The 23509-nt window shown below is 50.6% G+C and overlaps 2 protein-coding genes across 4 annotated transcripts in view; one reads left to right on the top strand and one right to left on the bottom strand.

Moving 5' to 3' along the window:
• ARHGEF3 (Rho guanine nucleotide exchange factor 3) overlaps window positions 1-23440 on the bottom strand; it is a 339744-nt gene extending 316304 nt beyond the window's left edge. The window contains exon 1 of one of the 3 annotated variants that reach the window (XM_070050684.1): window positions 23355-23440. The gene's annotated coding sequence lies outside the window, so the exon portion shown is untranslated. Of the gene's footprint in view, window positions 1-14125; window positions 14438-14637; window positions 14735-23354 lie in introns of those variants that run through there. The other 2 variants (XM_008260822.4, XM_008260823.4) reach the window with 2 other exon arrangements.
• On the top strand, window positions 7579-8406 carry SPATA12 (spermatogenesis associated 12). Its single transcript, XM_017344262.2, is given in 5 exon segments — window positions 7579-7612; window positions 7770-7884; window positions 7886-8030; window positions 8033-8134; window positions 8137-8406. Coding segments are annotated over 5 exon segments (666 nt in total).
• Window positions 23441-23509: the final 69 nt, after the last annotated feature.

Genomic DNA, 23509 nt, shown 5'->3' with positions numbered 1-23509 from the left:
CTGCTCTGCTCCCAATTCCAATTTTTAGCTAATGTGCATCCTGGAATGCAGCAAATGATGGCTCAAGTGCTTGGTCCCTGCCACCTACATGAGACACCCAAGCTAGGTTCTGGTCCCTGGTTTTAGCCTGGTCCAACTCCGGCTGTTGCAAACATTTCAAAAGTGAACATATAGATAGGAAATTTGTTATCTGTCAATATAATCAATTTTAAAATCTTTTAAATTGGACAGTAAATGTTATGCTATTGATATTGGATCACAATCCTTTAAAGTGAGGAACAAAGGAATGCAACTGGAGTTAGCAAGCCCAGACAATTATTTCAAGAAGCCACTCTGGGGACTGGCATTGCGGTTTAACTGGTTGGGTGACCTCCTGTGACACCAGCAACCCATGTGGGTACCAGTTCAGGTCCCAGCTGCTCCACTTCCAATCCAGTTTTCTGCTAATGTGCCTGGGAGGGCAACAGAGGATGGCCCAAGTGCTTGGGCCCCTGCACCCACATGGAAACTGGGAAGAAGCCCCTGGCTTCAGCCTAGCCCAACCCCAGCCATTGAGGCCATTTGAGGAGTAAATCAACAAATCAAGGTCTCTCTGTCTCTCCCCCTCTCCCTTTAACTCTGCCTTTCAAATAAATAAACCTTTACATTTAAAAAAACTTTTGCTCTAAAATGAAGACAAATGAGGGCACAACTGGAGAGAAAAGTGGAAAGAAGAGAGGGTTTCATTTTTGTTTTTGGTTGGACAAAACAGCATTCTCTATATTTACTGACAGGACTGATTCCACAGTGTTCTTAAATGTTTAAAATTACTTTCCATGGGGCCAGCACTGTGGTGCAGTGAATTAATCCTCCGCCTGCAGCATCGGCATCCCATATGGGCACCAATTCTAGTCCCAGCTGCTCCTCTTCCCACTGAGCTCTCTGCTGTGGCCTGGGAAAGCAGTAGAAGATGGCACAAGTGCTTGGGCCCCTGCACCCACATGAGAGACCAGGAAGAAGCTCCCTGGCTCCTGGCTTCGGATCAGCACCGCTCCGACCGTTGTGGCCATTGTGGAGTGAATCAACAGATGGAAGACTGTTCTCTCTGTTTGTCCCTCACTGTATGTAACTCTACCTCTCAAATAAATAAATAAAATCTTAAATCAATAAATAAAATTACTTTCAAAATAAAAGCTGTATTTTGGGGTAATGAGAATGTTCCAGAATTAGAAGGTGGTGATGGTTGCACAACATGGTGAATGTCCTGAGAACTAGTAAACTAGGTGTTATCTGAAAGGATCATGTGGGGCCAACATTGTGACGAAGCACGTAAGGCCACTGCCTGACACTGGCATCCCATGTGGGTGCCAGTTAGTGTCCCAGCTGCTCCACTTCTGATCCAGCTCCCTGCTAATAGCCTGGGAAAGCAACAGAAGATGGCCCAAGTGCTTGGGCCCCTGCACCCACATGGGAGACCCAGAGGAAGCTCCTGGCTCCTGGCTTCAGTCTGACCCAGCCCTGGCCATTGCGGCTATCTGGGGAGTGATCCAACAGATGAAAGACACGTGTTTCTCCCTCTCTCTCTCTGTAACTTTGACTTTCAAATTAATAAATAAATCTTGTTCAAAAAATAAAAGGATCATGAACTGTGCATTTGGTGCAGCCAAATATCGTGGGATATTTGCATCCCACATCAGAGTGGCTGGTTCAAATCCCAACTCCTCCATTTCCAATCCAGCTTCCTGCTAATGTGCACCTTGGGAAACAGCAGGTGATGGCTCAAGTACTTGGAGCTGGGTTATCCACAAAGGAGACGCACAATGAACTGGGCTCCTGGCTTTGACCTGGCCAACCTCTAGCTGTCGCAGGCATTTGAAGAATGAACTAGCAGATGGGAAATCTGTATCTCTCTGCCTTTTAAATAAAGTGAAAATAAAGAAATAAAAATGTTAAAGGATCAATTTTATAATATATTAATTATATCTCAATTAAAATAAAATTTAAAATGATAATAAATGTTTTCTGAATATCCTGTTCTCATACAGGCTCAGTTTCTACCCAGACAGCTCCAGACCCCAACAGCCCTGTGGCCACTACGGCTGTGTAGTATCTTATAGCCCAGGAAAGGCAACATCATGTACATTCCAGCTGAGACACAGGTGCTGCCTTAACACACACAGTCCTCGATGGCTAAATCCATGGAACGTGCACCCAGTAGCTGCAGACAAAGGGCTTATTTCACTAGGACCATGAGATCTCAGGTCTCTGATCCTAAAGTGAAACACAAGAAGAAAAAAAAAAAAAAGAAAGAAAGAAAGCCTTCCATATCAAATCGGAGCAAGAAAATCTGTACCCCCACCCTCACCCCATTCAACCTATGCTGAACCCAGCCATTGCAACAGAAGCAGGAATGGGCTGATTTTGCAATCAGGCATGGGGGAGGGAGTCCTTTCTGAACCATCCTACTATCTGTAACAGTATCTCACTCCCGCCTCCAACCTTAGCCTTCCCCCTTTCTTTTCAACAACTTCAAACATTATGTTTCTCACCCAGCCCCCAACTGTGATGGTTAAGTATGTCTCACTTTGGTTAGACCACAGTGACCGGACACTTGGTCAAACATTATTCTAGAGATTTTGGTAAAGGTGTTTTTTGGATGAGATTAATACTAAATCCACAGACCTGGTAAAGCAGATTATACTCCACAGTGTGGGTGGGTTTCACTCAATCAGTGACTGCCTGAGCAAGGAGAATTTCTGCTAATGACAGCCTTTGAACTTGAGCTACAACTCTTCCGTGGGTCTCTAGCCTGCCTGCCTACCCTGCAGTCTTTGGATTCACCAGGCCTCCACAATTACATAAGCCAATAGCTTAAAATAAATTTCTTAGTAAAGAGCTAGATGGAAAAATATATCTTATACATCACCAAACCCTAACATCCCCCCCCCCAAACAAGTGATTTCCTATTAGAAATCATCCTTAAGGACCTGTCCTTGCATGAAATTTCAAGTCATCAGATAAGGAGGCAGATTAACAACAACAAACCCTTGAGACCAGCACTATGCTCTAGTGGGTTAAGCCACCACCTACAATGCCAACATCCCTTACTAGTGTCAGTTCATGTCCTGGCTGCTCTACTTCTGATCCAGCTCCCCGCTAATGTACCTGGGAAAGCAGCTTAGGATGGCCCAAATACTTGGGCCCCTGCACCCATGCGGGAGACCCAGAGGAAGCTCCAAGCTCCTGGCTTCACACCAGCTCAGCTCCCAAATGTGGCCATTTGGGGAGTAAATCAGCAGATGGAAGACCTCTCTCTCTTTCTGTCACTACCTCTCTCTATAAGTGTGTCTTTTACATAAATAAAATAAATTAAAAAAAAACAGTCCATGATGTAAATTTAGGTTACATACCTATCTCCTTTAGCAATTAAGAAATAGGAAATGGGAGACTACACTGTGGCATAGTGGGTAAATTCATTGCCTATTGCTGGCATCCCATATGGGTGCTGGTTTGGGTCCTGGCTGCTCTTCTCCCAATTCAGCTCCCTGCTAATGTGCCTAGAAAAGCAGTGAAGAATGGCCTTAGTGCTTGGGCCCCTGCACCCACATGGGAGACCTGGAAGAAGTTCACCACTCCTGACTTTGGACTGCCCCAGCTCTGGCCATTGCGGCCATTTGGGGAGTGAACTAGCAGACGGAAGACCTTTCTGTCTCTCCCTCTCCCTGTCAGTAACAATACCTCTCAAGTAAATAAATAAAAATCTTTTTTAAAAAGTAGCATGTTGGGGCTGGTGCTGTGGCAGAGCAGGTGGGGCCGCCGCCTACAGTGCTGGCATCCCATATGGGTGCCAGTTCAAGACCCGGCTGCCCCACTTCTGGTCCAGCTCTCTGCTGTGGCCTGGGAATGCAGTGGAAGATGGCCCAGGTCTGTGGGTCCCCACACCTGCATGGAAGACCAGGAGGAAGCTCCTGGCTCCTGGCTCCTGGCTTCAGATCAGCACAGCTCCAGCCGGTGAGGTCAACTGGGGAGTGAACCAGAGGATCGAAGACCTCTCTCTCTCTCTGTCTCTATTGCTCTGCTTCTCCTTCTCTCTGTTTAACTCTGCCTTTCAAAAAAATAAATCAATCTTTAAAAAAAAAGTACCATGTTAACTTCCTTTATAAGCATTTGCTGTCACACAAAAATAAAGCTGTTAACACCTGTATGTAACCCCTGCCATGTTTGTTTTTGTTTTTGTTTTGACAGGCAGAGTGGATAGTGAGAGAGAGAGAGACAGAGAGAAAGGTCTTCCTTTTGCTGTTGGTTCACCTGGCCGCCACGGCTGGAGCGCTGTGGCCGGCGCACTGTGCTGATCCAAAGGCAGGAGCCAAGTGCTCCTCCTGGTCTCCCATGGGGTGCAGGGCCCAAGCACTTGGGCCATCCTCTACTGCACTCCAGGGCCACAGCAGAGAGCTGGCCTGGAAGAGGGGCAACTGGGACAGAATCCGGCGCCCCGACCGGGACTAGAACCCGGTGTGCCGGCGCCGCTAGGTGGAGGATTAGCCTATTGAGCCGCGGCGCCGGCCCTGCCATGTTGTTTAAGAGCGCCTGCACATCCCAAAATTAACTGGCCAACTTTCTCCTCCTGAACAGGACTCAGGCAGTCGTTTAAATATGTTCTGACTCACGACATTGGCCAAAGATGAGCAAGGCCCTGCCCAGCTCGGAACACACAACATGTGATTGATTGGTTAAGAAAGCCACTTGAGTTTGCAAGACTGCACAGAGCATGTGTAAAATTAAAGTCATACTGGAGAGACTCAGTCTTCCTGGGCCCCTTGGGAGATGTGTCATCGAGAGAGAGGTTACACAAGGTCAGCTAAGCTGCACCTTCTGAGCCCAGGCAGGAGCCAAAGTGCTAAACCTCAGCTCTGTAACACGCTTCCTTGTTTGGGGGTTGGGTTATATCATTGTGTTTTTCCCCTAACTTTCCATGTGCTTGCGCATGCTCACACACCCCTTACTAAAGGATGGAAACAAAATCCCAAATGAAGTGCCTGTGCTAACAGTTTCAGAAAAAAGAATCTATAAAATCAAAGTCTCTTAGATTTTGAAGATTTCAAAACAATTTCTACTGCATGTAACCCTTCCCCTTTCAAAAACAAACTAAAAATTCAACCCCAATGGATCTGTTTTAAAATTGCTTTTTGGAAACAACAACAGTAACAAGCAATCTCTCTCTCTCTCTCTCTCTCTCTCTCTCTCACACACACACACACACACACTCACGTTTCTGCTTAAAACACAGCTCTTTTGGCAGGAGTTTGGTGTAGTGGTTAAGACACCACTAGGACACCCATGTGCCATATCAGGACGGCTGCATTTCAATCCTGGCCAGGCTCCCAATTCCAGCTTCCTGCTGCTGCACAACCTGGGAGGCAGCAGGCACAGACTCAGTACTTGGGCCCCTGCCACCCAAATGGGAGACCTGGGTTGAGTTCCTGGCTTTCGCCTGGCTCAATCCCAGCTGGTTCAGGCACTGGAGGGCAAACCAGTGGATGGAAGCTCGCTCGCTCTCTCTCTCGCTCTCCCCCCCCATCTCTCTCTCTCTCCCTCTCTCTCTGCCTTTCAAATAAAGGAAAAAAAAAAAGAAAACAAAGAGCTCTTTATAACTAAAACAGGAGCTCTTCACCCCAGCTGAGAGTAAGCCGAAGCAGGAGTGAGCTTGAGGTTTCCCAGGCTGTTCACTGTTTGGAAAACAAAGCTCCCAGAGACACAAATGCAGGCGCTTTGCTTGTTATTTCTTCTGCCTTGACAATAAGATCTCAGATTCGTGCCAAAGCACCGCATCTGGAACATATAAGTGCGTGTAGGGTGGAAACGAAACTTCTGATGTGTGAAGCTATTGCTTTCTCATTTTTATTCCATTCTTCAGCGAATTGGGGCAGAGGCAATAAGTACTTTGGGGGCAGAATGCTTCACCCAGATGAAATCCTACCTCCGCACCCAAGAGGTTAAGCCAGGGCTCACACCAACATGCCCACTACTGTGTCGTGCTCCAGGGCTGAGGCCCCAGTTCTCACCACACTTCTCAGGGCATGGAGATGCGGACTTAGGACTTCCCATCCCACCCTTCATATAAAGGGAAGCCAGGTGGCCACCGGTGTGGCCAGTGCCAGATGCATCCCATTGCATCAATTCAGGAATTAAACATTTTCTCTGAGGTCTCCAGCCTTAAATCAGACACTACACTGCACTGTGTCACTTTCTCCAGCAAGGAAAAGTGGTATGTCCCTGGATTCCAGTCTGTGAGGCTTGAGGAACCGGCCTCTGAGGGTCTACCCAACGAATTCACTGACTACAGGAGCTGAGCGATACACCAGTAACAAGGAATACAGCAGGTCCAGACTGCACGCTGTCAAGAGGGCAAAACTCCCTACGTGATCTAAATAGTCAACACAATTCCTACCAGAATCTCAGCTGCTCTTTTGACCAGCTAACCCTAGAATTTACACAGGGACCCAGAACAGCCCAAAGACCTTCAAAAGGAAGAACAGAGGTGGAAGACTCATACTTTCTTATTCTAAAACCGACCACAAAGTTATACTGATCAAGACCGTACATATAGCAGTACTAGCATAATGAGAGGCAGATTAATAAAGTTGAGAGGGAAGAAATAAACAATTTATGGTCAACCGGTTTTTGACAAGGCATCAAGACGTTTAAATAGGACAGAACAATTTTCCAACAAATAGTGCTAGGACAATAGGATATCCACATGCAAAAAGGAACCCTCCCCCTGCCTCTGTTTCCTATAAAAAATTAACTCAGAATGGGGACAGGCATTTGGCCTAATGACTAAGGAGCCAGTTAGTTTGCCCCTATCCCAAACTAGAGTGCCTGGGCTCAAGTCCTAGGTCTGCTCCCAATTCTAGCTCCCTGCTAATTCGTACCCTGGAAGAGGCAGGAGGTGACAGCTCAGATGGCTGTGTCCCTGTCACCCACAAGTGAGACCTGGGTTGGCTATCCACCCCTGACTTTGGTCTGGCCTAGCCCTAGTCATGGCAGACATTTGACAAGTGAGCCAGCAGATCAGAGTCTTCCCCCCAAAGGAAAGAGAGAGTTTTTTAAAAATTAAAATCCACACATTTAAAGAAAAAATGCTTATGGAAAATGCTGATTATGAAAATGTTATGCATGGATTTCAAAATGTTTTACACTAACACAAACATTTTAATTTCATATTCCGTGAACTTTCTGAAGTATGCTTACAGACAGATAAATCAATCTTAGACATAAGCTGAAAAAAATTAGTTGGTGAGCAGCACATATACAATGAGCAGGTGTGTACCCACCTGTATGTAAAATCATAAGAAATGCATGTCTGGTAAATCATAAACATTCTCTTGGGAGGCAAGTGGGGCATAGGGGAGGTAAGGTTTCATGTTTTACTCCACAACTTGTGGCTTGTTTGCATTTGTGTATAAGAAGAATGTAGTCAGGGTTTTTTGTGCAAAACAGCGTGTGTTTATCCAGCCAAAAGGGAAGACAACAGAGAGAAGGCCACAGAGCTCTAAGGGCAGGGGGGAAAGCTCTCCAAGGAGATACAAGCAAAACACCATGCCAAGTGGTGAGACCAGCGGGTACAAGGCATGTGAGTGGAGAAGGCTTTGGGTTATGTGGGAGATGTTGGGGTGGGCTCTGTCCGAGCACCCCACATGTGGCTGGAGATAAAGCTGAACAATGCCCTAGACAGTGTCAGGTGCCCTTTAGGGACCAGGGACATGCTCCGTGCTCCAACTCCAGGTAAGTGTTCCAACCTCTCATTCTGGAACATCCTGGTTCTGACTTGGACCCCTTGTGCAGTTCTGCCCAAACTTGCAGGTCCACCCTAGAAAAGCCAAGAGACACCTGGGGAATGAAGGCAGCGATTTGTTCCGTGGCCACCCAGAGGCTCTGGGGCATCCATCCAACACCCCATAAATCCTCCCAGTGCACCGGCATTCTGCCAGGGTCCAGGTGTTCAGCCAGGAGCGGCTTCTGCCCTCCAAAAGCTGAAACACAGAATATGCACCAAAGGGAGGCCGAGCAGAAATATTTGGAAACAGACCATTCTCCTGACATCACTGCTTCCCAAATAAATCTGGGAAGATCCTCCTCCCCTCCAATTCTCGTGACATGGTTGGATGCAGTTGTCAGAAAGTTATTCACACCCCATACCTCAATTTCCCAGAGTATGCCCCAGAATGGTGGCAGAGGCCTCAAGAGTTTCTGGGTACAGAGCCCAGCAGCACAGGGGGCTGACTTTCAAGTCCACTGGAATTCACTAGCGGCTGCTGAGTGAGCTCCCTCTCTATGGTATTCTCAGACAGACACCTGCACACGTGGAGCAATGGCTACAGCATTGAGAGCAGGAAGCATGCACCTCCTGGTCCCCGATCCTACTGATTGTCATCGCTTCAGTTTTCCCATCAAGCCCTACTCAGTGACTACTTCCCGTCCAGGTGACGAGGCAGATAGACTCAAATGACACAAAAGAGGAAGGCATCCCTGGCCAGGGCAGGAGGGGCGAGTAAGTCTTGCTCTGTGCAGGGTTAGACTCCAGCAGTGCCCCAGGTTCTGCTCATTTCACAGGGGTGGTTTCAGACAATGTCCTTGCTCCAGGTGAGCCTTCTGGTCGACCATCAGAGCACACAATGAATGCCACGATCTTCCTCCAGCTGACCCTGTGACGACCTGGAGGTAGAGAGAACAGTTCTGCCCACACTGTCTCACCTCCACTCCTCCTCCCCCTGTGACAAAGTCCATGTCCAGGGCTCGGGAGCTCACCAGCCACGATGGGGATTCTGGTCTTCCCCTGGACATCCATGTGGCAGCTCTCTGGTTCTTCTGGGTTTCTGCTCAGATGTCACCTTCTCAGGGAGATCTTGGCTGGCCCAAGCCAGCTCTGTCTCCATCCCATCCCCCTGGCTCCCTGTCTCAGCTCCACTCTCATGACCCTGATCACTCCCAGCATCAGATTCTAGATGGGCCTGTCTGCTGTCCGTCTGCCACAGGACGTAAACTCCATGAATAAGGACACTGCCAGTTTACTTGTTGGCTGCAAGGTCAGCACCAGGGCAGTGCCTGGCACACAACTGCCTTTCCTGCCCTTCCTCCATAAATGTTTCTTGAGTCAATGAGCTAAGTGGCTGAGGCACACACAGGTAGACGTGACCTCCGTGACGAACAGCCATTCCTGGTTGTTTTTATTGCCCTAAGGGAAAAGCTGCAGGGGCAGACATTTTGCTCAGCAGTTAAGTCACCACTTGAGCTGTCACTTAGGACGTCTGAGGCTCAGAGCACCCTGTTTGAGTCCTTGCTCCTCTGATTCCTACCCAGCTTCCTGGGAATGTACACCCAGGTCGGTAGCAGGCGATGGCTCAGGTACCCGGGCCCCTGCCACCCACAATTGAGTTCTGGGCTCTTGGCTTTGGCCTGGCCTAGCTCTGCCTGTTGCAGGCATTTGGGGAATGAACCACAGAATGGAACATCTCTTCTTTCTGTCCGTCTCAGTCTCTTTCTCTGACTTTAAAAAAAAAATGAAAAATAAAAGAAAGAAAAAGCATGTACCCATTTTCATATTTGAATGACAATTTTTACCAAAGTGAAGAAGCAAAACTTCTCACCAAAAGTCCTCCAGTGGATCCCAATGCACCCGCCATACCAGTAATCTCCTATAAAGAGGCGTGAACTGACTCAAGATGATACGAATCAGAGGATATCTACACCAACCATTACGAACATGGATGTAAGGATTGAATTTTTTAAAACACAGCTAGGGCCACAATTAATAAATTAATTATGGAGTGATTCAGAAAAATCCAGGAGACAACAAAAGAATGAAGTATATAGTCCCAGGGGCCAGTGCATTGGTGTAGTAGTCTAAGCCTCCTCCGGTGGCACAAGCTTCCCATGTGGGCGCCGGTTCTTGTCCAGGATGCTCCTCTTCCAACCCAGCTCTCTGCTAATGGCCTGGGAAGGCAATGGAAGATGGCCCAAGTGCTTGGGAGAACCAGAAGAAGCTCCTTGCTCCTGGCTTCATATCTGCTCAGCTCTGGCCATTGCAGACATTTGGGGAGTGAACCAGAGGATAGAAGATCTCTCTTTCTATCTCTCCCTCTGTCTATAACTGCTTCTCAAATCAATCAATCGATCTTCAAAAACAATAATAAATGCACAATCCCCCACACTCATACCCAGTGCAGTCACAGGGGCCTGAACAACCAGAACTTGACCTGGAAGGTGCCTAAATAATGGCAACGGCTTTTGGCTTGATGACTCTTTGCCTCAGCCAAAGAGGTGGTAACAATGATTCAGAATCACTCCGAGTTCTGGTAAGGGGCTCAGGAACCTTGGTGAGGGCAGAGAAGCAAGGCCAGCCCTCTGGGATGGATACGGATAAAGGACAGATGGTCAGGATGTACTACAGAAGGACCAGAGTGGTGGCATGCAGAAGCCTGGGGACCACATCCGGTCTGCATTGGGGGGCTCAGGGACTTGTCTGGTTCTCTGCCCCCACATCCTTCCTCCAACAGAGAAGGCTGTATCTGGAGGTGATGAGCTCCTTTCAGCTCCAAGCTCCTGAAGGCCATTTCTTTTACACTTTACTACTCTTAACCACCATCCAGCCTCACCTCACGTCCCTCATTGGGTGTGCCTCCACTCTGACACTCAGGAACATTTACTGAGCATCTATTATGTGCCAGGGTTCAGCAGAGAACAAGGCAATACCTTTGCCCTCTTGGATCCCACATTCTCCTGGGTGGATGCAGACAATAAGACCTTAAACATGCACATGAATGAGATCGCTTCAGGGAGAACATGGCACAAACTGGGTGGGGAGCTGCGATGGACAGAGGGCCAGAAAAACGGTCACTATCACTACACCTGAGTTGAAGGGCAAGCGTGAGCCAGACGCAGGAAGAAGCAATGGAAGAGTGGACTCAGCAGCAGGACCAGAAGGTGCGAAGGACTCGAGAAGTCACCTAACAACCTGAACTCAATTTCCATAAACTGTATCCTACCCTAAAGGCCACACCACAGGCCAACTGGCTCAAACCCCATGGCCTGCCTTCTCCGTTCCCCCACCGACCTCTTCCTCAGCAATTTTTCAAGGCAAGGCAGACCAGAATGTCCCATGAGAAGGTAGTGCTCTGAGCAATGACACAAAAGAACACAGATGCACCCCTAGCTCCACTCCCTAAGATGCGGACCTGCCTGCCCTGGACAGGAGTGAGAACCTGCACCTCCGGCCAGCACATAGCAGTCCATTCTGGGGGTGGGGTGGGGGCTGGGGGTACAGGAATTTCAGAGAACACAATGAAAGGTGAACTTCTGGGGAAATAGACACGTGTTTCTGGAGGTTCCCAGGGCCCAAGATTCAGCATTCCTATACGTGCAGTGCAAGAAAAGGAAGCTAAACTGCCAAGAATAAAGAGCCTAAATGTGTGCAACCCACGGAGACTCCACTGAGCGAAGGGACAATCTGCCAGGGATGACTGAACAGAGGAGAAGGTGGCCACGATCAGGCCCCAGGGCCCTAAACAGCCTGTCATGGGGCCCAAGGGCTGAAGGAATCCAAGTGGCACCTCACCCACTCTCTCCTCACACCACCCCTGATGTGCGAATATCCAGCAATGGCCCAGAGCTCCCAGAAAGGATCCAAGACCCTTGCTTTCCAGCAGTGGTCTTGACAAAAGTCATTCTGAATCCCAGATTCTGATACACACTTTGCCCAAGGCCATGAGCCATGGAGGTACTGGAGAAGCCAGGAATGTGCAGGCACAGTTCATCAGATACCAGCACAAAATAAACATGTGAGGGACCAGCACTGTGGTGTAGCTGTTTAAGCCACAGCCTGCAACCCTGGGATCCCATTTGGGCACCAGTTTGCATCTCAGCTGCTCCACTTCTGATCGAACTCCCTGCTAATGCACCTGGGAAAGCAGCGGAAGATGGCCCAAGTCCTTGGACCCCTGCATCCATGTGAGAGACCTGAAAGAAGCTCCTGGCTTTGGCCTGGCCCTGCTCTGGCTGTTGGGGCCATTTGGAGAGTGAATCAACAGACAGAAGATCTCTGTCTCTCCTTCTCTCTGTAGGTCTGCCTTTCAAGTGAATAAATAAATCTTAAATTAAAAAAAAAAAAAATCACATGGGGGGGGGGGGCAGAGATTTGGCAGAGCAGTTAGAACTCTGTTTGGGACTCCCTGCTACTCTACCTGGATCCAACATCCTGCTAATGCACACCCTGGGAGGCAGTAGATAATGGCTCAAGTACTTGGTTCCCTGCCACCCACATGGAGACCTAGAATGAGTTCCTGGCTCCTGGCATTAGTCTGATCCAGCCCAAGCTGTTACAGGCAGCTAAGAAGTGAACCAATGGATAGAAGATCAGTGGATCCTTTTTTTTTTTTTTTTTTTTTTTTTTGACAGGCAGAGTGGACAGTGAGAGACAGAGAGACAGAGAGAAAGGTCTTCCTTTGCCGTTGGTTCACCCTCCAATGGCCGCCGCGGCCGGCTCACCGCGCTGATCCAATGGCAGGAGCCAGGTGCTTCTCCTGGTCTCCCATGGGGTGCAGGGACCAAGCACTTCGGCCATCCTCCACTGCACTCCCAGGCTACAGCAGAGAGCTGGCTTGGAAGAGGGGCAACCGGGACAGAATCCGGCGCCCCGACCGGGACTAGAACCCGGTGTACCGGCGCCGCAGGCGGAGGATTAGCCTAGTGAGCCGCGGCGCCGGCCAGATCAGTGGATCTTGATCTGTGTGTGTGTGTGTGTGTGTGTGTGTGTGTGTGTGTCTGCCAATCTCCTCTACCTTTTTTATTATTATTATTTGGCATGTAGAGTTATAGACAGTGAGAGAGAGAGAGAGAGACAGAGAGAAAGGGCTTTCTTCCATTGGTTCACCCCCCAAATAGCCACTACGGCCAGCACTGCGCTAATCCGAAGCCAAGAGCCAGGTGCCTCCTCCTGGTCTCCCATGCAGGTGCAGGGGCCCAAGCACTTGGGCCATCCTCCACTGCCCCTCCCTCCCCGGGCCACAGCAGAGAGCTGGACTGGAAGAGGAGCAACCGGGACTAGAACCCGTCGCCCATATGGGATGCCGGTGCTGCAGTTGGAGGATTAACCAACGGAGCCATGGCGTCAGCCCCATCTCCTCTACCTTGCAAATTGATTAATTAAAATATAAATCACACAAGGGGCTGACACTGTGGTGTAGGTTAAGCCTCTGCCTGCAGTGTCAGCACCCGAAATAGGCCCCTGTTCATGTCCCTGCTGCTACTCTTTCAACCCAGCTCCCTGACAATGTGCCTGGGAAAGCAGTGGAAAATGGCCCAAGTGCTTAGGCCTCTGCACCCACGTGGGAGACCCGGAAGAAGTTCATGGCTCCTGGCTTCGGATTGGCCCAATTCCGGCCATTGTGGCCATTTGTAGAGTGAACCAGCAGACGGAAGACCTCTCTCTCTGTCTCTCCCTCTCTCTGTAACTACGCCTCTCAAATAAACAAATCTTTGAAAAACATTTATGTAATCACACAGGTAGAATTTACCTAATACATTCACCACTTAAAAACACACACATACACACACACTTTAAGCAAACCCTTAAGGTTTGTAGTACCAGAGTCTTCAAAAAGTTCATGGGAAATGCGTTCTGTGAAAAACTATTCATGAGTCTTTTTTTTTTTTTTTTTTTGCACCAAGATAAACCCTCCTTTTTTTTTTTTTTTTTTACAAACCCTCCTTTTAAATATCACCCTTGTTTCACAGATGAGGACATGGAGCCATGCACAGGTGAAGTTACCCGCCCAAGACTACGCAGCTCAGACACAGGCAGAGCCAGGCGCTCCGCTCCCACGCCCCAGGGAAGAAATTGGTCCCACCTGGGTAGTGTAGGGAACGCTTCCACCTAAGTTTCTGCCGGTGTTTTCGGGACAGCCACAGCCTTGCCCCGGGCTGGCAGCAAAGCTGGACCAGGCAGTAAGTGGAGCAGCCCGGACCTCTAGGAACACAGTGTCTGTCTCCGCACGTTCACGCGCACCATGAAGCCGCCGACAGCGCGAGCAGCTCTCCAGCAGGGCGAAGCCCGGGGGAACTCATTTCCACCCCGCAAGAAAACGCTCACCTTAACCGCTCGGCGTCCGCCTCCTAGCTCAGAATCGCCGGGCCCCGCCGTTTAAAAGATGCAGCAGCCGCTAGAGCCGAGCCCGGCTCCCCTCGACGCAAAGCCACCAGCGGCGCCCGTGCCCTGCCCGTGCCCCGCCGGGCTGCAGCACAAAGTGAAGGGAAAGGGGCGCGCCCCAGGACAGGTGGCGCCTCCCTCCCCGGAAGTGGCTCCGGGAGCTACTCGACGACCCAAGTCCGCGTCTCCAGCAGGAGCGACGGGGCCAAGGCTGGCGCTGGCACTGCCCACCTGCGCCACGTCCAGAGCGCCCCCGTGCGATCCGCGGGCCCCGGGCCAGGAAGCGCACAGGGCCCGCTGTCCGCACCGCGACCCAGAGGGAGGGAACGGGGTGGTGGAGGCGGGAGTCCAGCCTGGACTGGCAGATCCAGCCGGGGACAGCGTCCTACAGCGGAGTAGTCCGGCCCGCCAGGGTCTGATTGGGACGAGGGTCCCGGCCGGCCGCCCGCACTCACCTCGGCGCCCGCGCGGCTTCGCCCGGCCGGCTGCAAAGGGCTCCACGGCGGCCGCGGCAGGGACGGCTGCTGCGGGGGCGGCTCCCCGTGGCGGGGCGGGGCGGGGCGGCTGGGCGGCCACGTGGGCGGGAGGCGGGCCGGAGACCCCCCGGGGGCGCCCACGCCGGGTGGCGCAGGACCTCGACCGCGGCCACGCTCCGAGCTTGGCTCCCCACACCCTGCCGGGGTCTCTGGACTCCTGTAGAGAGAATTTACCGGCTCCGAGAAGGAGTGCGCAGCCTGGTCCCTGCTCCCACGGAAACCCCGGAGATGGTTGAGGGGACAGGATCTGAGCAGACTGGGGCAACTGTCCCGACAGAGGTGGCAGGGGCTGCCCAAGTGGGCCAGGGCCAGCAGCGGCCTAGGTCCCTCGTGGGGAAATACACACGCGAACCTAAAGTATTTTCTGTGTGCATGCATTCATACAATAGACACAAGCCCACAGTCCCCAGGTCCTGCTATAATCAGGAATAAAGAATGCCCTAGATGTATAGGTATTACCAGGTTCTTGGAAAAACGTAACTCTTGGTGCTTAAAAATTAAATCATCATTGCTTCCATGGGCTTGCTCCACATTTCAGGGGCTGGATTGAATTTAATGTTCAAAACATCCCCAGGACATGGTCCCATCCCATGTGGACCTGCATCTCAGATGCAGAAGCCGAAGCTGGGGGAGGTGAAGTCAGCCCCCAGGTCAGAGATCACAGCTGGACTCCTGTTCACCAAGCATCATCACCCCAAGGTGCTAAGGCTCTTGCCTCGGCATTCAGGTCTGCTGCAGGCCCCAGGCTCTGGGGGACCTCCTCCCGCTGTCTCCCTGGGGTGAGTTCTAACAGCCCCCCACATTCCGAGGCGTGGGGGTGGGGTGTAGATGTTACAGTCCCAGTACTAAAGACCAGCAAGAGGTTTGGACCAGCATGAAGTGTCCCACACCCGCTCCAACTGGACTGGGACTGTCTTCCCGTCGACCCCTGCCTCCTGCTCCCAAGTGCTCGGCCTCGTCGCCGGTGGCCTCAGCCTGGCCAGTCGCCTGCCTTTGGGGCCAGAAATCAAGCAAACCAACTTTCATTCCAACAGCTGCAGCTTCATTCCACTACAGCTTCGAGGGGCGCCTTGACCCTGGGCCGGTGCCTCCTGACCTGTCTGTTTCCTGTTCAGGGAACACAGGCTCTGTGCAGTTCTCCATTTCCAAGGGCAAACCCTAGGCACAGACACCCTAGACCTCAGCCTTTTCCCCAGGAGCCCCTTGTGTTATCGCCCCTCCTCCACACCAGGGAAGGGTCCAACTGCCAGCAAGTGTGCTTGTTAGGGAATTCAGGTGTATCGAGGAGAAAGCAGAAGGTTCAGGCAGAGGCATGATGTGGGCAGCTGTGGTTTGAAAACATCACACTGCTGGCTGCACAAGGCATGGATGCAGTGGGTGAGTCTCCTGTACATAGCCAAAGGCAACATGCCTTTTTTATTATTGCTAAAGGCAAACGCCTTGACTTCCTCTCTTTCATAATCCAGGTTTCCAGAAGCCAGAACACATCTGCAAGTAGGATACACAGACTAGCAACGCATCGATTGTATTGCACTAGGGTTTCTCTATGCAGCTGCTCACCCCTCCCCATGCCACATGTGGCCCTGAGGCTGGCTTGGCAGAGGCAAGGAGGACTGGGTTTCTGGACTCAGGTTGAGAGTCTACTACTCAACAAGGGCCTTTGGTGGGGATGGCAGAGGGGACAGGCGGGAAACATGGGTGACTATCCACATTTGGAAACCAGTGAAGAGGCCCAAAGTCACCCATGTTCAGCCAGCTTTTCTCCTGCCAGAGGACTGAGGTGTTGGATTTACTGTCTGGGCCTATGCAATGCTCTGCAAGTTGCTGATAAAAGGCTTCCTTGAAAGTAAGTCCTTTCTGCTCATATAACCTGGGCTAGAGGGAAACCTGAGCAGCAAATAGACACAGAGAGAGGCTGTGCGCTAAGAAATACCTGGCTTCAAGCCTAACTTGAGTCCTATCCTGGATGTGGGATACTACCTGGACTTTGAAGTCCTGTTGGCAGGTAAGGTGAGCTCAGGAAGTGGCATGGCACTTGGCCAATAGTAGGCACCCAACACACAAGCGTGATCTGGATATAACCCATGTCACAAACCAAACCCATGTCTCCAGAATCTGTTAACCAGTTTGCAGACAGGGTCCATGGGATGACTCTCACAATAACACCAGCCACAGTGGGGTGGGGGTGGGGTGGGGGTGAAGGGTTCTTCAAAAACTCATGGAAGGAGTCAGTGTTTGGTGCAGTGGTTAAGATGCCACTAAGGATGCCCACATTCCACATCAGAGTTCATGGCCTTGAGTCCTGGCTCTGCTTCCCATTCCAGCTTCCTGCTAATGCACACCCTGGGAGGTTCATGTCACCGACCTGGGAGACCCAGATTGAGTTCCTGGCTTCTGGTTTCAGCCTGGTCCAACCTCAGCTGTTGTGGGCATTTGGAGAGTGAGCCAGTGGGTATAAGGTCTCTGTCTCTATCTCTCTATGTCTTTCAAATAAATATACAAATAATTTTTTAAAGTTGGGGAAGATAGAATTATACAGTTCTGTTTGTGCCAAAATATTTTAAATCCATGCATATTTTTCCATAATAGGCATTTTCCATGAACTTTGTGAAGGTTTCTTGCATGTGGGACAGCCCAGTCTTTCTCCACCCTGTGAATCATGGTAAATGGATGAAGCCTTACCCCAGTTTGGAGTATGGAGGAGATGCCGTTTTGTCCTCCAGGAAGCCTTTCTGCATCTACCACTGTCTTTGCTTGTCTTGATGACAGCTGGGACATCGATGGGGATGAGCACTTACCAGGCCATCCCCTCTGCCTGCTTTATGCTCACACACAATGAGCGTGCATCTCTATCCCCACCTGACAGAGGAGGACATTGAGAACCAGGGAGCCAAGGTGGTGACTTGCCCCAGTGATGGCTCAGAGGGAGGGTGGGGTCCCAAGCTGGCTGAAGCATAGAATCCAAGCCCTAGCCAGGTGGAAGTGCCCTCCCCAGGGTGCAGCCTGCCCTCGAGGAGAGGCCACTGCAGTGGGCTGGAAGACCTGTCACATAATCACATGAGCTGAAATCAGGGCTCCTGACAACAGGACAGGACCTAGAGGAGGGGTGGGCAGAAGTCAGGGAAGATTTTACTGCAAAAGGAGGCCAGAGGCAGACAGAGATTCAGGCACGAGAAAGACCATATGCAAAGCCCCCGGGGCAGGCATGTACCCAGGAGTGAGGAATCTCAAAAGTCTGGTTTTCTTGGAGAGCAGACATGGACACAGGGGGAAGAGGTTGGCTAGGGCTAGGTAGGAGCTGTGGTGTTCACCTCCAGGGATATTGCTGGTCCCAGCAGAGTGTCACAGGACCAAGTGTCGTTCAGCAGGCCCTTCCCAGCTGCCCTGCTGAATGGAGGCCTCTAGAGAGACAGATATGCCGCTTCTATCAGCCAACCCATCAGCTCGGGGAGACATTCCGAGGGACTCCCATGTGATTGTCCATCCTTAACCTGCTCCCAGTGATCACATCCCCACAGGCACAGGGGCTCAACCGTGTACCTAGTTCTGTGCCCGCAGTCACTTGGCCTCATTTTAGCCCTGTTAGGTACAGAATTATTCTTCACTTTCCAGATGAGGAAACCATGTCCGCAACAGGACAAGCACTTGTCCAAGGTCACATAGAGTGGGAGACTCAGATCTATGTTCGAGATGCCACAGACCAAAGCCTCAGTTGTTGTTAAGATTGATTATTTTTCAAAATCAGAGAGAGCGAGATCTTACAACTGCTGGTTCACTCCCCAGGTAGCTGCAACAGCCAGAGCTGGGCCAAGCCAAATCCAGGAACCAGCAGCTTCCTCTGGGTCTCCCACATGGATTCAGAGGCCCAAACACTTGGGCCACCTTCTGCTGCTTTTCCCACGCAATTAGCAGGGAGCTGGATCAAAAGTGGAGCAGCCAGGACACGAACTGGTGCCCATGGGGGATGCCAGCACTCCAGGCAGTAGCTTTACCCACTACACCACAAAGCCAGCCCCCAAAGCCTCAGTTTTGATCACAATGTTACTACTAGTAATAATTTTGTCAATAATATGCATGTACAATATCATTTTTCTTTTTTTAAAGATTTATTTGAAAGGCAATAGCTAAGGCTGGGCCAGGCCAAAGCCAGGAACCCAGAACTCCATCCAGGTCTCCCACGTGAGTGGCAGGGACCCAAATACTTAAGTACTTGGGCCATCATCTGCTGCCTTCCTTGGTGTGTTAGCAGGAAGCTGGATTGGAAGCAGAGTAGCCAGGACTTGAATCAGGCACTCTGATATAGCATGCAGTGGTCCCAAGTAGCAGCTTCACCCACTATACCACAACACCCACACCCGCCTACCCGTGTGCGAGATCTTTAAGTACATCTAACCTCAGTGACACAAAACGGAAGGCAGGCTCTAACTGCACTTGCGCCTGGCTGCCAGGCCTGCCCCTATCTGTCTCTGCTCCAAGTTCCCCCTGGTCTGGCCTTGCCAGTCTGGTAGGAAACATGTATGGTGTTTGTTGAAGCCAAAGCCTGCCCACTCCCTGGATACCATTAGTGGGAAAGAAAACCCTCCTTGGACAACTAGAGGACTCTGATTCCAGCTCGGCCCCTCTCACCTTCTAAAACCAGAGTATTCTCCTGACCTTGAGCTGATGGTCTGAGAAACAGGCCCCCACCTTTGTCCACATTCGGACAGGGACATGGTCATCTGCCTGACACAGACACCCTGTAGAAGGTCAAGAACAACGTGTGTCTGTCAGGACTAAAAGGAGACCAGGAGAGAGGGAGTCTGCAGAATGCGACATTGACAGATCTCAACGTACGTGCTCAACTGTTATGAACCCCAGAGTTAACATCTTCATTTTAAGAGCAGTGCCTCTCCAACCCCCATCCAGTCCCTCCTGAGCCACTGCCAAAGCTGCCAGACCTGCACTCACCTCTTCTCTTAGGGATAGAGAGAATTTAACCTAGCACCTGACACAGTGCCTGGGCCGATGTTTCTGTGCACATGGAACCGTCTCCCTGTTATCTCCACTGGGCCCGCTCAAGGCTCAAGGCCCAAGACCTGCCTGCTCTTCCATAGGATAATTCACAGCTACTCTTTGTCAAATGCCCAGCACTTCCAAGAAACTCAGGTGCTTTGCAGGCCCCTTTTAATTTAATCCTTACAACAACCCTGCATGGTGGGTTGGTTTCCACCTTACTCATGAAGAAATAGGCTTAGACTATAGAAGTGGTTGGCCTACGATTACGTACACAGGAAGAGGTGGAGTCTGGAGGGCAGGGCTCGTGTGTGTGCCTTGTCTGTTACTGTGTGTGCCCTGTGTCCCCAGCACACAGCGGGGAAGAAATGCAGCAAGAACCCTGCGTCACCTATAACTGTGAAAGATGCTGCCCTCCCCCTTCCAGAGAGGGGCCAGCGAGTCAGACTCACTGGTCTTGCCTCCCTGCCCCTTAATCCCAAAGACCACATTCGAAGTTTGCCTCCTTGTGAAAGGCCTGGAGCTGTGTCTGTATCCAGTCCACCCCTTCATTGCATCCCCTGCCCACCTTCTTCTTGGGCTGATGCTGCTTTTGTTCCTGAGGATGGTGAGGACAGGTACACAAGTAGGAGGGGTAGAAAACGGACATCTCTGGGGACCCACTAGGACCAGGTCAGCCAAGATCTATTCTATGTCTCCTCTCTTCTCCATCTGTTTAGCTTATCCTTCTAGTTTCTCATTCAACTGAATGACAATTTACTTTTTCTAATTACGTGGGAGCTGGCCTTTGCTACCTCTAAAGTTGGCACATCTAAAATAATAAAACCAGGAGGTTGGGCTGTGGCATAGGAGTTAAGCCACCGCTTGCAGCACCAGCATCCCATATCTGAGCGCTGGTTCCAGTCCCAGCTGCTCCAACTCTGATCCAGCCCCGCTAATGTGCATGAGAAGGCAGAGTTTTGTATGGCCATCTACAGGGAGACCCAGACAGAGTTCCTGGCTCCTGGCTCCTGGCTCCTGGCTCCGGCTTGGCCCAACCCAGGCTACTGCAGTCACCTGGGTAGTAAACCAGTGAATAGAAGATCTCTTTCCATCTCTTCTTGTGTCACTCTTTCAAAGAAATAAATATATCTATAAAAAAATGTTTTTAAATCAAACCAAACCAAACCAGTGGCAGGGATCCAGATGCTGGGGATGGTAAGATCCCAAGCAGCTGTAAAAATGGACTCTGCTTTCCGACACTATGGTAAATGTTAGAGTTTTTTATGTTGTCCCAAGAGGATTTTCCCCCCACTAACAGAAAAGTACTAGCTGTAAGTTTTCATGAAAGTCAAGAAGTTACTTATTGCAGCATCTGCCCAGAGATTCTTTGATGTCCATTTTCATAAACTTTAACCCAGATGTACTCTGAATATTTGGACTGAGAAAGGAACCAAGTCACTGTAACTTTTTTTTTTTTTAAAGAGTTATAGAGAGTGGTAGAGACACAGAGAGAGGTCTTCCATTTGCTGGTTCACTCCCCAGATGGCCACAACACCGGAGCTGCGCCAATCTGAAGCCAGGAGCCAGGAGCTTCTTCCAGGTCTCCCATGTGGGTGCAGGGGCCCAAGGACTTGGGCCATCTTCTACTGCTTTCCCAGGCCATAGCAGAGAGCTGGATTGGAAGAGGAGCAGCCAGAACTAGAACTGGCGCCCATATGGGATGCCAGCGCTTCAGGCCAGGGCACTAACCCACTGCGCCACTGCGCCACAGCGCCGGCCCCCTGTAACTCACTCTTCAAGCTTCCTCCTTCCCTTGCACTGTACTCAGGAACAGTGTGGCCTACAGACGAGCAGCCAGGATGCTGCAAGCACACGTGCCAATTCCAAGGCTGCCAAATCCTTGTTTGTGGCCTTTGGCACAACAACACAATTCCTGGGCCTCACAATCTCAAAAATGAGGATGCAGAAAGTCCCTTCCATAATGATTATGGCAAGAAGACGAGATCACTTAATGCAGGAACCAGCCATGCTAACCTTCAGAGATTGTCACCATGACTTCCTCTCTGCTGTCCACGTTATACGAATGATCTCTATTGCCTTTGGCCACATTTTCAAATCCACCCCATTGCATGGGCACACCCTTACTGAAGGCGTACCTGAGCACCCTGGCAGCGGTTTGCCACAGCCTCTATCCTGGCTCAGCCAAATGTTGGACCAGTAATAGCCCTTCTGAGCCTCGGTTTCCACATCTGTAAAATGGGGGTAGATCAGACCTTTGGCCTGGCACTTGGGAAGCCTGCATCCAATACCACAGTGCCTGGGTTCAGGTCCCAGTTCTGCTGATTCCAGCTTCCTGCTGGTGCATGCTCTGAGGAGGACTCTGGATTGAGGTCTCAGCTCCTGGCTTTGGCCTGTCCCAGCCCCGGCCAGCGCGGGCACTGGGGAGTAAACCAGCACATGCAAACTGTCTCTCTGCCTCCTGAATAAATTAAAAAACTAAATTTTTTTTAAAATGCGGACAGTTAGATCTCTCACCTCCAAGAGCAGCTGTGAAGATAAATGAGGCAGGTGTAAAGCACTTGGCACCCAAACATCAGCTCCCAGAAATAAGAGAAAATGACAGAGAGCCGGAGGGAGAAGAAACCACAAGGTAGAAAGACAAGCAGTCTCCTGCGTGCGTATGACCAGGAAAAAGGACACACCAGGGTCAGGAGACTAGAAGCTGTCCACATTTCTCCTTCCAGTGATGCACACTGCTTCCTGCGAAGATGCTGTTTACCACTCCTCAGCTTTACTGAGGGCTCCCAAAAAAAAGCACAGGTTGCAGGACCTCAGCACAGCACACAGCTCAGGGACGCGCGAGAAGGAACAAGGACAGAGGGAAATTCCAGTTTTCAGAATCTGTTATGCTCCTGGGACCCACAATTCAGGCCACATACTTCACAGGAAACGTAGTCTGTCCTTGCGGATTCTCTTTTAATGTTTATTCTTACTTACCTACTTGAAAAGCAGCATAGGTGAGAGGGATGGATGGAGGAAGAGACAGAGATCTTCTATACATTAGTTCACTCCCTAAAATGACTTCAACCAGGGCTTGGCCAGGTTGAAACCAGAAGGAACTCCATGCAGGTCTCCCAAGTGGCGCCCAAGCACTTGAGCCATTATGGGTCGCCTCCCAGGATGCACTAGTGAAAAGTGAGATTGCAAGTGGAGCAGTCAGGACTCAGCTGGATACTCACACGTGGGATGCAGGCATCCCAAGTGGTGGCTTAACCCACTGCGCCACAGCACCTGCTCATTCTTACAGTTTCTTACTGCTGGTCCTCTTCTGGACACCAGCAGTGACTAGACAAGGCCAAGTGCCTGCAGGGCTCCACATTTGCCACCCAATTCAGGTCACCACCCTAAGTAGCGCCTTTGGCCCATTCTGCAGATCAGAAATTGGGGACCAGAATCTTTCAGTCACAGGGTCGCCATGACGGCTGAAGATGATGCACGCTAAGAAGCAAGGCACGGGGCACGGGGCACCCAGAGCCGGGGGAGGCAGTCTGCTGGAAGAATGAGCAGCTCTCTTTTTTCTGTTTGAATGACAGGCAATTTATATGTGGCTCCCAAATCTAAGCAGCTTTTTAAAAATTCTTGAAAAGATAAAGCATACCTACCTGTTCTGTGAATCAAATTTCTTCCAGACATCAATAACCAAGTGGCAGCAGGGAGGCCTGCTGTGGCCACACAGGTAACAGATAACCGCCCCTAAAAGGTGGAGGAAGTCATTAAGGGTCTAAGCCATGAGAAGTATAGAAGCCTCAAGCCTCTA

The sequence above is a fragment of the Oryctolagus cuniculus genome, chromosome 10 (genome assembly GCF_964237555.1).
Source record: "Oryctolagus cuniculus chromosome 10, mOryCun1.1, whole genome shotgun sequence".
In the NCBI taxonomy this organism is placed as follows: domain Eukaryota; kingdom Metazoa; phylum Chordata; class Mammalia; order Lagomorpha; family Leporidae; genus Oryctolagus; species Oryctolagus cuniculus.
The sequence above is the reverse complement of the archived record's forward strand: the minus strand, read 5'-3'. Positions and strand labels throughout refer to the sequence as shown.